Source organism: Hemicordylus capensis, chromosome 1 (assembly GCF_027244095.1).
Source record: "Hemicordylus capensis ecotype Gifberg chromosome 1, rHemCap1.1.pri, whole genome shotgun sequence".
NCBI classification, from domain to species: domain Eukaryota; kingdom Metazoa; phylum Chordata; class Lepidosauria; order Squamata; family Cordylidae; genus Hemicordylus; species Hemicordylus capensis.
In genome coordinates this window covers 162,027,690-162,042,286 of record NC_069657.1, presented here as the reverse complement: position 1 = coordinate 162,042,286, position 14,597 = coordinate 162,027,690, and the positions used below count along the sequence as shown (strand labels likewise).

Genomic DNA, 14,597 nt, shown 5'->3' with positions numbered 1-14,597 from the left:
TACTCTTAGAATTTGGAGTGTGTTTTAAGAACATTTGCTGTGGTTAGTTTTTAATATATCGTGATAACCAGAGATAGAGGTCCTCCTGAATAATAAATCATGAGGGGAAGAAAATGCCGTCCACCCTGAGATCCCTAAATGGTGTATTTGTTCTTATTTTCATTGATATTCCTGTCCACACACCTAGTTTTGTAAATGAAACACAAGAGAGAAAGTAAGTGTTACAAGATAACTAACATCAAGCACCTGGTGGGTGACAGAGAAATTCCTTCTCAGGCCACAAAATAAATATATCCATGTCAAGAAGCAACTCTTCAAAAGAATCCCAGGTTTGATCAATGCCTGGTCTCTGCACTTTGCTCCTGCTATTACACTTCCCAAAGCAAAGCATATTCTTTTCACAAGCCTTTAACCTTTGATAAAATGTGGGAGTCTCTTGGTTTCTGGCTACATATGTCCTGGTATACCACACAGCACTCTGAGACTGCATTTCAGACAGACTCCATAAAATACTAAGATCCCAGTGTAAATCTATCCAGATAAGCACAAGTCAAGTTGCTATTGAACTTGATAGGGAATCTGATCATTAACTTCACTAGACAAACAGCCAGCATTCTGGATTGAATGAAGCAAAATATTAATAACCAAAGATCTAAAGACAAACAGAATCCAGGCATTCGATTGGTAAAGCAAAGTATTAACAACCAAAGGACTGATTAAGGAGATACAATAAAGCGCCATTCAGACATTTGAGCCCTGTTTTGGAATTGTTTAAAGAAGAACCTGGAATACTGAAGTTTCTGATGCCTGACTTGGTGTCCTCATTTGTGGGATGGTGAATGTCCCCGGCTCCCTTTTGCACAACATAAGCAGTCTCTTTGATTATGCTGAGCAGAACTGCAGGAAGCTCAGGCCTTCAGTCCCCAGGACTTCCTTGTTAGGGTCTTTGTTGCCTGTCAACACAGAGCAGGACAGCAGCAGATAGTAAGTTTGCCTCTCTTGATGTGTGACTCTCCTGCCAAGTTCTCCCCAGAATCAGGCAAAGAAACAACATATTTTGAGTCAGCAGGTGCAAACATTCATAGCCACTTTCAAGGATTGCAACATCATATGGTTCATCTTGCATCTCAAGCCTTGTAACTGTATGTGGCTTTCCTAAACCAAAATTCAAAGTTTTAATTAAAACCACCATTCACAAAACAAGAGTATTCAACAAATTAAACATTATCATCATCATTAGTGGCTGACATCCAGACTAACATTGCATATGCCGAGAAGTGTTGCATGCATAGACACCCACGAGCAACAGGAGAGTGGTGATTTTTGTTGATCTCTTCTTCCCGCTTTAGTCCATTGTGCCTCCAAAAACATATCCCTGGGGGTCTTGGTCCTCAAGGATATACAATTGGGAGGCACAATGGGCTGCAGAGGGAAGGGGAGACTGGATAAAATTACCCTTCCTCCATTGCATATTTCTATGGGTTTCTTCATCCCATATTCCTATGGGTTCAGTAAGAAGATGGGAGTTGTGGAAGACTAGAGAAGGCATCATGTTTTAAAGACAGTGAAGTTTTCCACACCCAGCTTTTAGCCCGCATCTCCTCCGGAATGGAGTGGGCACATTCACATATCGGGCAGATTTACCCCAAAGTCCTTGCGAACTATCAGGGAGCACTTCACACACGATCCAGGTTTTCTGCTGCTTGTTAGAGCACAACCTGATTTTTATCCAGGGTAAAAAAATTCACTTTTTGCATTGGGTTTTTTGCACAGCATTGAGTTTGCTGTAAAGCAGAAAACCCGCGGTAAAGCCTGCTGTGTGGAGAACTCCAGTGAGAGAAAAAGCAACTGGAGCTGTCAAACAGCAAAATCAAGGGTAAGCAACATGGGATCTCTCACCCAGCAAACCAGTGTGTAAGTCAGATGTTACCTAACCTCTTATAAAAAGTGAGAAAAAATGCTAAGCAATTTTCACCCCATATGCATCAAAACTCATCTTTACTGCATGTCCAGGACTTGGTTTGTGGTTGCCTCTTTCCCAAAAGCCAATCCGGCTCTTACCAAGATGATGTGGTCCATTGCATAGTTAGACCATCTGTTCACAATGGAGCAAACAAAACAGGAACATGTCAATTCTTTTCTTCAGTTTGAGTGAGCAAACTAAAGCCAATTCTTAGCTTCCTGTGCAGACTACAAAAACTGAAAGTTAGACAATTTGGGTACAAGCATTGGTACTAGAAGACTTTCTAGACCCTGGCAGACGTCCGCCTAGAAGTAGTTTATGTCTTCTGCAAGCATGTGAGGTAGAAATTTGATCTTTCTCAAGTGAAAATGAAGATACTTTTCAGAGTTGTGAGGGAGCTCTCAGATTCCCCAAAACACAGAATGCATTCTATTATTCCAGTCACAAATGTGGCAATGTGGGTTCCCAAATGACCCTCTTCATGTACAGCCCCATGCTGAATATTCTTGTCTACTCATTTTATAAAGAATGAAGAAATCACAAAATCACATGTTGGAGGGGGCCAAAATGTCCAACTCCTTTCTGTGAGGCAGAACCATCCAGCCACCAGCTTCCCTCTCGCCCACAGAGATCAACCCATGAAACAGAGGTTACAGGATGCCACCAGGAAAGAGCAGATGCGCAACCAAAAGGTGCTTAGAGAACAGCTGGAGAGGACTCCTCACACACATGAACCAAGCCAATTCTGGAGGGGAAGGCACAGAGGGTGGGGAGAGGGGGAGAGGAGCTCCCGCAGAGCAGTTTGTCAGCATTTCTATCTTCTTCTGTTTTCACTTGGCATTGGCTCCTGTCTTCAGATTATACCTTGCTCTGAGTGATAATAGCATTACTTAATAACTTCATGTGTGAAATTGATGGGATTGTAGCATGCTGTGGAGACATTTTATTTGCCATCTCCTAGAAAATTACTGAAATGGAAACCTTTCTGTTTAGCTTTTGAATAGATTTTTATTTACTACTATTTAAAATATCTAAAACCTCCTCCTCCTCCTAATATTGATATACTGCTTTTAATTTATATACTGGTATATAAATTAAAAGCAGTATATCAATATGAGGAGGAGGGGGAGGAGATTTTAGATGGGAGTTTTGGAGTGACATAGTGGGGTGGAAGGCCGTATTGTGCTGAAAACATGGCACGATGTGAAAAGACAATGAACTTGACTATCACCTCCTCATATTAAGTTCAGCTATAAAGAACACTGAGGGCCAAACTGCACATTTATGTTACACCTGCAGCTTGGGCATGTGTGTGAGGTGGTGGTGGGGTGTTAAATAGCAGCACCCAAATATATGATCAAGACTGGAACTGTGGCACATGGGGAGTTCCCTTCACTGCAGTCCCAATGAAAATCCACCCCATCCCGAAGCTGCTCCAAGAGGAAAGCTGCTATTGGCATCAATGGGAGCTTCTATCTTAGAGCTAATTACAGCTTTGGGCAAGTGTGGCGGGTGGGGGGAGGTTGTCAGGACTGTGGGGAGAGAGGCAAGAGTTAAATATCTGTAGTCCCAATCCTGCTGCCCCCCATCATATTGCTATTCAACAACAACAACAACAACAGTTTTCCCCTTTATTCCTCCATTTTTATAAGGACCTCTCTTTTACTCCTCCCTGCTTAACAGCAGGGCTTACTCTGAAGTATATATGCAAAGTACAGTATTGTCAGGCAGCAGCTGCTGCAGACAGAAAAGAGGCTGAGGAAAGTTTTGAACAAGGATCAAGTTAGACATACAAGTCAGCTTGTATGTCAAGTTAGACCTACAGGTCACTTACTTGTGAAAAACAGCTTCTAGTGAGTCAATTTTCACAGTGTTGCACCTCAGTAATTTTTCAACAGACTCACACCAAATTTAGAAAGGTGGTGATGCTTGCCACCTAGTTGTTCTTTGTCAAATTTCAGGTGGATTGGACAGATGGTTTAGATTTTATAAACAGTAGAACGTCCAGGGTTTATAACAAATGAATTATATGTTCTAAGTATAAAACCGCTTCAAACGTTTCTATATTACAGTAATCCTCCTGAGATGGGAATGTTTACAAACTGAAAACAAGTCAACAAAAAAGAGTAAGTTAGGGCCAGTGAACCTTAGAAAGATGATGGGAGGGAATTAAGGGATACTTTGCTAACTTAAGAGTAAGAGAAAGCCCAGAGGAGTTCAATATGTATGTTATGGGAAGTGTCAATTAAGAGGAGACATACTTGTGTCTACTTGTGGCTGTAAATGCCAAGGAAGAGATGAATTAATTATGACAGTAAAGTGGAATGTATAAGCAAAAGCAATAGGAAGAAAGTAATAGATGGGATGACATCCTTTGGCCTGAAAGATAATATCCTCAGGGATATAGCAATAAGAAGGATAGACTGGGGATTCTAAATCATCTTTGCTATGTCAGCTTTCAGAGATACATAATGGCCTTAGAGTCTTATAGTCAGAGGTGCACCTAGATAATTATGGAGCCCGGACCTAAAGGCCTGTGGAGCCCGCTCCCCACAAATTAAGCATCATAATGCTCGGCTGGGCAACCACACCATCCAGGACAGACTAAAGAGGATTTGAGGGCACCTGGGGCTGTGGAGACCCTGTACTTCTGGGCCAAAGTGCCTTTGCTTATAGTCAAAGGCTTCCAAGTCACCACACTGAAGGTTTAGCCTAGAGACTAACACAAAGGGCAGTCAGCTCACAAGGGACACTTCCACGTCTGTCAAAAGCAGGGGCGTAGCAAGGTTGGAATGGGCCCAGAGACAAGATTTTAAAATGGGCCCCTCACTGACATTCCTATCTTAAACTGTATTCTCACCTAGATTGTCCAGTAGACTATACTCCTTGACATATGCCCTTCATTTTATCCGAGATTTATGAATGGTGGGTTGTAGTTATTAAAAGATGAGAAATGCAATCTGTACATGCTTCAACACAATATGGTTGAATATTGGTTCAGATCAAGCCAAACCTGAACTCTTACTTCTCCAAAATTTATACCCTGAGTTTCTTGCCATAAGAGACTCAAGGCAACTAACAATTATGGAAAGCAAAACATGATCCAAAAATAGAGAAATGTAAGAGCTTAGAGAAAACTTTGCACCGCAACTGGGTAACATTGACAAACAGAAGGAAACCTTTTTCTTGATCAGCAGCAAGTGGGAATCCCCCCCTTATTTATTTGTTTGCTTATTATTTATTATAACACCACCACACCATCTTGTTCCTTGGTGAACAATTCTATAACCTGGCTCAAAGGAAATCTTCACACTTTAAAGGACTATCAGATTTCTCTCTTTTGTGAGTTAGGACTTACTTTCTGCATCTAACCAACTGGGCTTTAGCCCACAAAAGCTTATGCCACAGTCAGTCTATGACTGCAATCTCACACATACATTCCTGGGAGTAAACCTTATTTAACACAATGGGACTTACTTCTGAGTAAGCATACCTATGGTGTATGCTTACTACTGTGGGTGCATCCTGAAGGTATCACAAGTCTCTGTTTTTTGCATTTTTGTTGTTGTTGCTTTATCAATTTGAAGTTGCAATAATTCATTCAATGGGTGGAAACTCCATTGAGCTCAGTGCGGTGAAATGTACTACTGAGTAACATGCAAACTTATCCTTTTCAGGTAAGTTTTAGCAGGAAGGACTCACTCCCAGTTCAAAACAAATCCAGGGAATGAAGCGGTACCATGAGCTCTTTCTCCCTCTACCCCACTAGAAACTGAAGAGTGGGTTCTTTCTTCCTTCTAGATACAAGCCCCACTAAGTTTATAGTGCAATCCTATGTGTGTTTACTCAGAAGTAAAGCCTACTAATTTCAATAGGACTTACTCCCTAGTAAATGACTTACTCCCTAGTGGAGGATTTCTGCCTTAATCCCCTGCAGTAGTAGACATGCAAACAGAAACGTGTCGCAGCCCAGGGGAGATGGGGGGGGGTAGCATTTCCATCCCACCACCCCAAAGGGCAAAACCCTCCACCTTCCTATGCTCACCCTTAAATCTCCACCACCAGGTAATGCCTACCTCAGGACAGAGTAGGGGGATGCTCGACTAGCTTCTCCAGTTCTCCTCTTCCTGCTACAACCTCAATCTCCTCTAATAGCGCCAAATTCTCCAGTGCTTTAAACTCTGATTAAGAGTAACAATAATTCTCAGGGAAAGCCAGCTCAGCTAGATTGGGCTAGAGAGCAACCAATAAACAGGGAGAGCGCATCTGAGTTCCTTCCTGACCGGTTCCTAACTCTAAGTTTGGATGTTTGCCGATTTGCACTCAACAAAGAGCAAGACTGTTTAAAGTAGCGTCAGCGTGGGTTTTAGGCAGGCAGGCCACTTTGAACTGAACTCTCCCGCGGAGGGCTCCTGTCGAGTCATGGTCACTGTCCACCTGCCAGCCAATGAGAGCAGAGGCAAAAGGGAGGTGGGGAAAGGAGGGGAGGGAGAGAGAGTGCGCTGCGTGGTGCGAGTACCATCTGGATTGAAAGAAAGGAAACTGGGAGTGAGGCTGCCGCTGCGGGGTGGGGGAGGGAAAGGACTACCCCTAGCTCTCTCTCACACACACACACACACACACACACACACACACACACCGGCAGCCATCCCTCGGCCACAGGGCAGCAACCATGTAAAAAACAATTTTTTAAAAAAATACCGGGCTTGGCAGCGGGCAATGGGGAGTCATGTGATGTGTCTCTGGGGGCCCCTCGAGGCAGTGGGGCCCTGAGACAACGGCCTCCCCTTGCCTGATGGTAGTTACGCCCCTGGTCAAAAGAAAGGAGTTTCTGAGAAGAAAGACTGCCTCCTCACACCCTCATCCCAGTCTTCACGGAATGACCTAGTAGAAAGGAGAATTGTGGATCTGGTAGTTTAGAGAACTTAGAGTAGGAGAGGGCTGTCATAAAGACTGAGTGGGTACCACTTTTATATTTTGCCTAAGATACAATCAGTTATAAAACCACCTTAAGTGGCACAGCGGGAAAATGCTTGACTAACAAGCAAAAGGTTGCCAGTTCAAATCTCCGCTGGTACTATATCGGGCAACAGCGATATAGGAAGATGCTGAAAGGCATCATCTCCTACTGCACAGGAGGAGGCAATGGTAAACCCCTCCTGTATTCTACCAAAAGAAAACCACAAGACTCTGTGGGCGCCAGGAGTCGAAATCGACTTGACGTCACACTTTACTTTACAATCAGACTATAAAGCTAGTCTGCTGTGACCCCTCTTATCACAGTTTGCACTCTTCTTCTGAACTCTGCTTTTCCCCCGTCCTCCATCACAATATAATGTGGATTGATTCCCATGGAGAAATGTAACACATTGCATCAGAACTGTAGATATTGCAAGAGAACATGCAAGTGTTTCAGGAAAGTACCATGAATACGAGGAGGCAGAAGGCACCTAAACATTCAAATGGAGGAAGAAAAAATGAACGAAATGTTTGTATCATCCTGCATGTATTACTTAGGTTGCTTTGCAGCTTCTTATCAATATTGCTTTATTTTTTGCTGCTTTGTTCTGAACTAAGCTGAATACCAGTGTGAGAATCCCAATCCTGCTAACATGCCAGGCAGGGGCAGAGCTGCAATAGGATCTTTGGGTTCCCAAGAACCCATGCTGCCTTGCCTCTGGGGCCACTCCACTCATTTCTAGGGCCACCTCGTTCGCCACTTCTCCTCACCTCATTGCCTCACCTCATTGCCTACAGTGGCAGTGGCAAGCTCCCTGACCCAGCAGCCCACAGAGAGGCTGCCCTCCCTCCATCGCTCAGCTGGCCTCTGCATATGCGCAACGGCCATTTGAGTGGCTGCCATGGCACTTGACTGCCATGCTGACCACTCAAATGGTCTCTGCACACACACAGAGGATAGCTGAGCAGCAGGGCAGCCTCCCCACGGGCTGCTGGGTCAGGGAGTGTGCTGCTGCCACAGGAGAGAGACTGCCCGTGAAAACAAGGGCCATCTAGGCCTCTCTACACCACTGATGCCAGGGGTGGTTCATAGCATCCTATCCTAATATTCAGATGGGGAAAGAGCCCATGCTCTTAATGTCCTTAATCCCTAGTATTTAAATGATCATAAGAACTCCCCTCTTTTCTCACTTCACACCTGGGAAGCTTGGGACTATCCCAAGGTAGTCTTGGTCCTTCCTCTCTGTCCTTGGCCCTTTTCTATCCACCTCCATCATCACTTCCACTCACTCAGATGCTGCTCTCTCTGGTTGTCTCCAGGCCGACTCTGATCTGTGCCCATTCCTGCAGCTCACTAGACATAATCCCCTGTATTCCTAAAAGCAGATCCTTCATGGCTACTTGCCTGTCAGTAAGGGATCATTTATTAAATGTATACTCTAGTGTTCAAACAGCAAAGTGGCTTAAAAAACGTTTTTTTAAAAACCAACAACAAAAAGTTTAAATTTAAAAAAGGGGGGTCAACTAAAAACCAGCAGCAGCTTGTGCAAATCCGTCAAATGTATATGTAAGCCCAAACAAAGCAGTCTTACAACTCTCACAAAAAAGCAGACGAGGAGCATTTCTTAAAGCCTTCATGGGCAAAAAAATAATAATTGCAAAGCCTGGGATCATGGTGATAAAAGTCCGACTTCTAGTCGTTGCTGGTCTGACTGGGCACAAAGAAGGCATATAAAGCAGGACCTGATCTGCCAACCACCACCAGAGGGAGATCGCAGTAATCCCAGAGTAAGCAAATCCCAGGCCATGAAGGGTCGTAAAAACCAAAAGAAGTTCCTTGAATTGAGCCTGGAAGCACACATGCAGTCAACGCCATTGGTGTGACACAGGCTAAGTATGATCAGGCCTCCTCCTCCTCCTCCTCCTCCTCTCAAAAAGGTACTATACTAGCTGCAGCTTCAAGGGCAGCCTTATATAAAGCATATACAATAGCCAAGTGTGGTTGTTACAAAAGCATGGAATAGCATGATGAGGTCATCTCTATTGAGCAAAGGACTCTGTCGACAGAAGTATAGTTAAAAGGCACTTCTAGACACAGCCGATTCTCAAAAAGCAAGTCTGGGTCTAGAAGCACCCTAGCATATTGATGACATCTGGCTTCAAAGCTCCAGATGATTTCACCCATCAGTGGCTTCATACTGATGTTAGATAACATTGGTGACAATATTAATGCCTTTGGAATTCCACATATCTCCATGGAGATCAGACAATGTCCTCAGTGGGTATCCTCTGAATAAGAACAGGCAGAAAGAACAAAATCACTCAAGCAACAGCCCCACTCACCACACACGGCACGCAGCAAATAAGGCAAGAAAATTGTATGGTCTGCCATGTCAAAAGCCTCAGAGAGATCTAACAAATACAACAGGGAGATATCTTCATTGCCTAGATATGATCTTCACCAGAGCTGCTACAGACAGCGGTCTCTGTATAATCAGGCTGAAAACCTGAATAAGTGAGGAAGCGTACATCGTCTAAGGATACCTGTAGTTGCTTTCCTTACACCATCTGTTTTACCACCTTTCCCCCAAAAGGAAGATTCTCTAAAGCTAAATCCTCCTGGCACTGAGCTTTTGGCTTTCCACCAGCTCTTTTCTCTGATCAGTTATCTTGTGAGCATAACAGGTTTCCCAGCTTTGAATCTCCACATATAGTTTATTTCACCTATTTGGAAAGAAACCTCAAACATTCTCAGAACTCACAGCACCCCAGAGTCCTAAAAACAGCAGCAAACTCAGTCACAAAGATGTTCTCTGTCAATACAATATGTTCAGATCTTTCATCCTCTTACCTGTGCGACTTCTTCAAAATCGTCATGTCTTTTCTGAAGAGCTCGTGCCCTGTGAAGAGACTTTCCCACTCCAGTGTGTTTACTAAGAAAGGCCTCCCCATGGTTTTCAATCCAGTCCAACACCTGGACAGAAAAGAAGAATATCCAATTATCTTCTGTGGCTGTTCAACACAAAACATCCAATTATCCACGGGCACCACTTCAAAACAACACCATTCCACATAAGTGGATTCAATAGCCTGAGGAGTGATCGGAGTTTATCTGCTCTAACACTCAACACTGTTGAAAGCCAAATCCAATCAGATCCAAAGTAAAATGGTTTTTGCTGCTTACTGATAAATTGCTATTATTGAATAACTGTTATCTGCTTATTTTCCACCATATATAACATGTATTTCTTGTTGATCACTCCCTGTTATGTAGCAGAAATGAATTTACTCTAAATTGCTGAGATTTTAAAGAAAGAACGAAAGAAAAACCACCACCACTATCATCATCTGGGGGAGACATTTACATTGATTATGATTCCCTTGTATTCATGTTTCTGTGCAAAGAGAACTACTGCCTTGGATGTGCAATCATTCATTTCACACAGGCAACATGCTCCAAGACAAAACACCTAAAATACACTGAATTAGCAAGCAGGAGATCAATTTAAGTTGAGGTGATGTGGGTGGCTATTTGGACATTCAGTGCAAAGAGACTTAAGTTCAAAACCATAACACATAGTTTTGAAATATTACCCTCTCAAGTAAGATCAGATTCCAGACTATTCGCCGTAACTGATCCCAGTGAAATTAAACCGGCAAATCTGATATGCAGTGGGTTTAAAAAATGATTGTTCCAAAATATATTAGCTGTCCTACAGCTGTCAGGTAAACGAAGCTTCCCCTCAAACAGTTCTAGTTTTGATTTTACAGTCAATTGTCCATCAAAAACACTGAAAGTCCATCATGTAAAGAATATCACACAGATGTATTCGATATACAGATAATTCAAAACCAATGTAAGAGCATTAACAATGTCATATCAAACCATCAGTCAATTTCAGCAAGAATATAGCCAGGAAACTTGGCACTGTAATTCAGGCTTGCCAGAATGTTAGCACCCTTCTTCCACATGTCCTCCTATATGTTCACACACAGAGGTGCTCTTAAGAAAACTGAGGGAATACTTATAAAACATGATGTTTTAAGGCGTTTTTAATAGTCTGTGTTCACATAATCACATAAATACTGGTTAGAGAGTTAATCAGGATCTCTGAACCCTGGGAGCTGATTGTGAGAATGCAGAATTTCCGGGGAATCCTGGTCAAACTGTCATGGTTAAACCGCCTTTAACCAGGATAGATAACCAAGATCTCCATTAGATTATTCTAAAGTATTTTAAAGAGAAATATTTCCTTTCCCCCCTAACAACTGAAAATAATTTATTTACATATTAATAAGGAAATTGTATGACTCTGAATTTTTTTCTAAATTTGAGCAGAATTATATTGTTATAGTTTAACAAAATATACTTAATGCACACATTTCTCATTAGGAAAGTGCATTCTTGGCCAAACAATCCTCTCTGATGTAACATTCTGAGCTTCCTTCTTTGCAGAAAGTGGTAGCATGAGCAGCATATGTCACCACGACTTTAGGTTCTTCCTTAGACCATCTGACCAAGGTCTTTAGCAAAATATTCTTAAGTGTTTTGTTGTCAATTTGCATTCACTACTAATGAGAATGCTTTATGTCAAATGGCCAGTGGAAAGAGAAATGACACCCTCTCCCAACTTCAAAGGATACTGCAAAGAATCTCCATTCATTGTTACAGGACCTTGGACACACAATTGAACTGTTCTAATTGCAACCAGCAGAGGGTGCTTCTGGTACATTGTTAATGCATGGCTGAGCAAAAACAATTTATGCAGTTTCAGTTTCACTTTTGCATAGAACTCGTGGGTTTTTTGTGTGTGGATTTTTCACCCTCACCAACACTATCCTCCTTGGAATTTTAATTGGGGCTATAAAAATTACAGGAAAATCCTGAAGGGATATGCCTGGAAAAGTTCTAAAAGTCAGTTAAAATAGTTGTGCACTCTCCCCACACACCCTCAGCGAATAAACGGGGAAAGCTCTTCAGCAATGGCTTCAAAGCTCTGCAATTCTAAGAGAGACCTACAGGGAAACCCTGAGAGAAACTCTTCAGCCTTTAGAGAGCAACAGAGCCCCCAGATTTGCTAGCCCCAAAGGCTTCAGAATTATTTGGTTTTGCTTTTCGATTCTCCAGTGCCATCATCAGTGGGGATGATATGAGGAAGTGTCCTCTAGTTAGAGTCAACCTCAACCTGTTCCAAAGGAGGAGCTGTGTCTGCTCCTAGAACAGGGCTGCAAAACTTCAGCCCTCCTGCAGATGTTGCTACAATTCCTATAATCCCTGACTTGCCGACTGCAGCTGGGATGATGGGAGTTGTAGTTCAGCTGGAGGGCCGAAGGTGAGCAGCCCTGTCCTAAAGGAAGACAAAAGAGTTCCCATTCAGCAGCAACATACCAAAAGGTCATTCACATGACCAAATAGAGGGGAGATTGAGGGAGGGCAGGGCACTGCCCCCCACAAGCCCAGACAACTGGTGTGGCAGCGAGCAGGAAGTAAGGAAGCTGGGCCGTCTGATATCCCACTGTGTAGCAGCACACTACATTGGGAAAGCTCCCTGCTGCCGGGCCACTCTTTCCCCCACGTTCTATGGCCAAGATGGCTGCTGTCAGCCCAGGAACAGCAGCTGGCAGCACAACAGTCCATATGACCAGGCAGTGAGGTAGAAAGTGCACACTTTTCCTTCTACCTCACTTTTAGCCTGGGTTAAAAAGCAGGGCTACCCGAGGGAGGAGCAGTGAGACTGGGAACGATCCTGGCATTTCACACAGCCAGCCCTACCCAGGCCAGCCCTGTCCTATTCAGGTGGGGCTGGTCATGTGAACAACCTCCATGTTGTTCCCCAAAAGGAAGTAGTACTACTGACATAAGTATGTGAATTAATGGTTGAAAGACATTGTGCACAGTGAAATGTAGAGGGGGCCGAGAGGATTTCCTCAATAAATCTTTTTTAGAGATACTAGAAAACTGCTTCAAGCTCAAGTTCAGACCGAAGGAATACAAAGAAAAGTCCACTAGTGTTCTCTTTCCTAACCAATAACATCATCTACCTACAAAGAAACCAAAGAAAAGGAAAAAAGGATTAAATTAACTTCTTTTTTTATTATTACTTGTATTTAGAATACCTTCAAGCCTCAAAAAGAACAACGAACACCAATTCGGCACTACTTTTTTTAAAGCAAGAGCTTTATTGCAAGTATTGTGGCAACTCCAAATTACTCTTGCTAATAGCCCTTGGGATCATGATCGGGTGCTTTTCTAAGATCCATTGACAGTTTACTTCACATTGCAATTGCACTGAGCTCCCAAAGATATCTGGAAGGAGGTCTTTCTGTCTCAAAACATTCGCTTCAAACTCTGAGAGTTCCATTTGCTTCATTAATTGGAACTAACTGATCCGGCGCAAAGCATCTGCACCCGTAGTTCACCACCGCCTCCCCCCCCGGCCATCACTTTTTTGCCTGCCTGCCCTGCCCCGCCTGTCTTCTCCCCCCACCCTCTTCTTCTTCTTGTTCCCCACCTGCCCCCCCATCTCCTTTTGCAGCACCCGCACCCGCTTTCCAGCTGTCTGCCTTCTGGTCGCGGCTGCCTGGCCACTCGCCAGTCCGCCGGTTGTGGCCTAACCGGTTCAGCCACCTGCCACTGTCTTCTTGTCTTCTTCGGTCGGCTAGCCACTACTGCCACTGCCATATTCATTCTCTGGACCATCCCGTGGCTATCCGGTAGCTCTCCAAACTCTCACGAGAGCTGCCACTCATGGGATTAGCCATGGGTATCTCTTAGAGAATTATATATAAGAAGATTCACACACGCACACAGGCTTGCAGTTTGCAGGCATTTCTCCTGTACCACAAAATGACCATGCACATTCCCTTCACTCCTTGCTAGCCGATGACCAGAAGAGCTACTTGCTTTCAGGATGTAATAGTGTTACTGCCAAGAACCATCAATAATACAGATTTTGGGAGACTGAATGAGATGAACGAAGATATCTGGTGCAATTTTTTCTGTGTTTTTCTTAAGCAAATTTCATGGAAATCCTATACAGATTGAAATGCAGTGAATTGAAACAGTATAGCTTGTTTGTTTCTTCATCACTTTGTGAAAGTCTGGCCTTTCGGTCTTGCTAAAATTACCCAATAAAACTGCCCAAGTTGATTGGTAGGCATCATTTCCCATGCTTTTCCAATGAGAAAGCTTTCCTGCAATTTCCAGAAAATTAATAAATTTTTCCAGGTGTTTTTTATTTAATTATTATTTTTCTGGTAGTGTGGGTGAGGTCTGAAAAATGTGGGAAATGTTTCCCAAGTGAAAATATGTTTCTGTCTTTCATGGTTTGGCCTGGGAGTTTCATGTCAGTGAGTGAGTGAGGTCCAAGCAGCTCTATCTATATATAACACAGCAAAAAAGGCTTGAAATGGTTAAAATACTTCCAGTAAAACTCTTGCTGGGAGTGGGGGATATGCAGTGCTGGCAGGATGGAGGTGGTTTTTCAGAACTTAATTAGACAAGTCCTGGGCTTACACAAGCTTTTTGCTTGTCCAGGAATCTCTAAAAACCTAAACCTAAAAAAACCCCATTTTGTGCTTTTGTTTATTCTTCTGCTTTTTATGAGCCACAGTAGTAGGGATGTGCATGAATCTCGATTCTTTAATCCCTTGTTTCATCACTTGAACCTCCTTA

At 43.2% G+C, this 14,597-nt stretch overlaps 1 protein-coding gene across 10 annotated transcripts in view; it reads right to left on the bottom strand.

Annotated features, from left to right (window-relative positions):
• The window catches only part of KALRN (kalirin RhoGEF kinase), a 920,107-nt gene that overhangs the window by 357,311 nt on the left and 548,199 nt on the right, over positions 1-14,597 (bottom strand). For all 10 annotated transcript variants that reach the window (XM_053244819.1, XM_053244856.1, XM_053244784.1 and 7 more), the window contains one exon: positions 9,774-9,896. In XM_053244819.1, the coding sequence (XP_053100794.1) occupies positions 9,774-9,896 (123 nt within the window). The remainder of the gene's footprint in view (positions 1-9,773; positions 9,897-14,597) is intronic.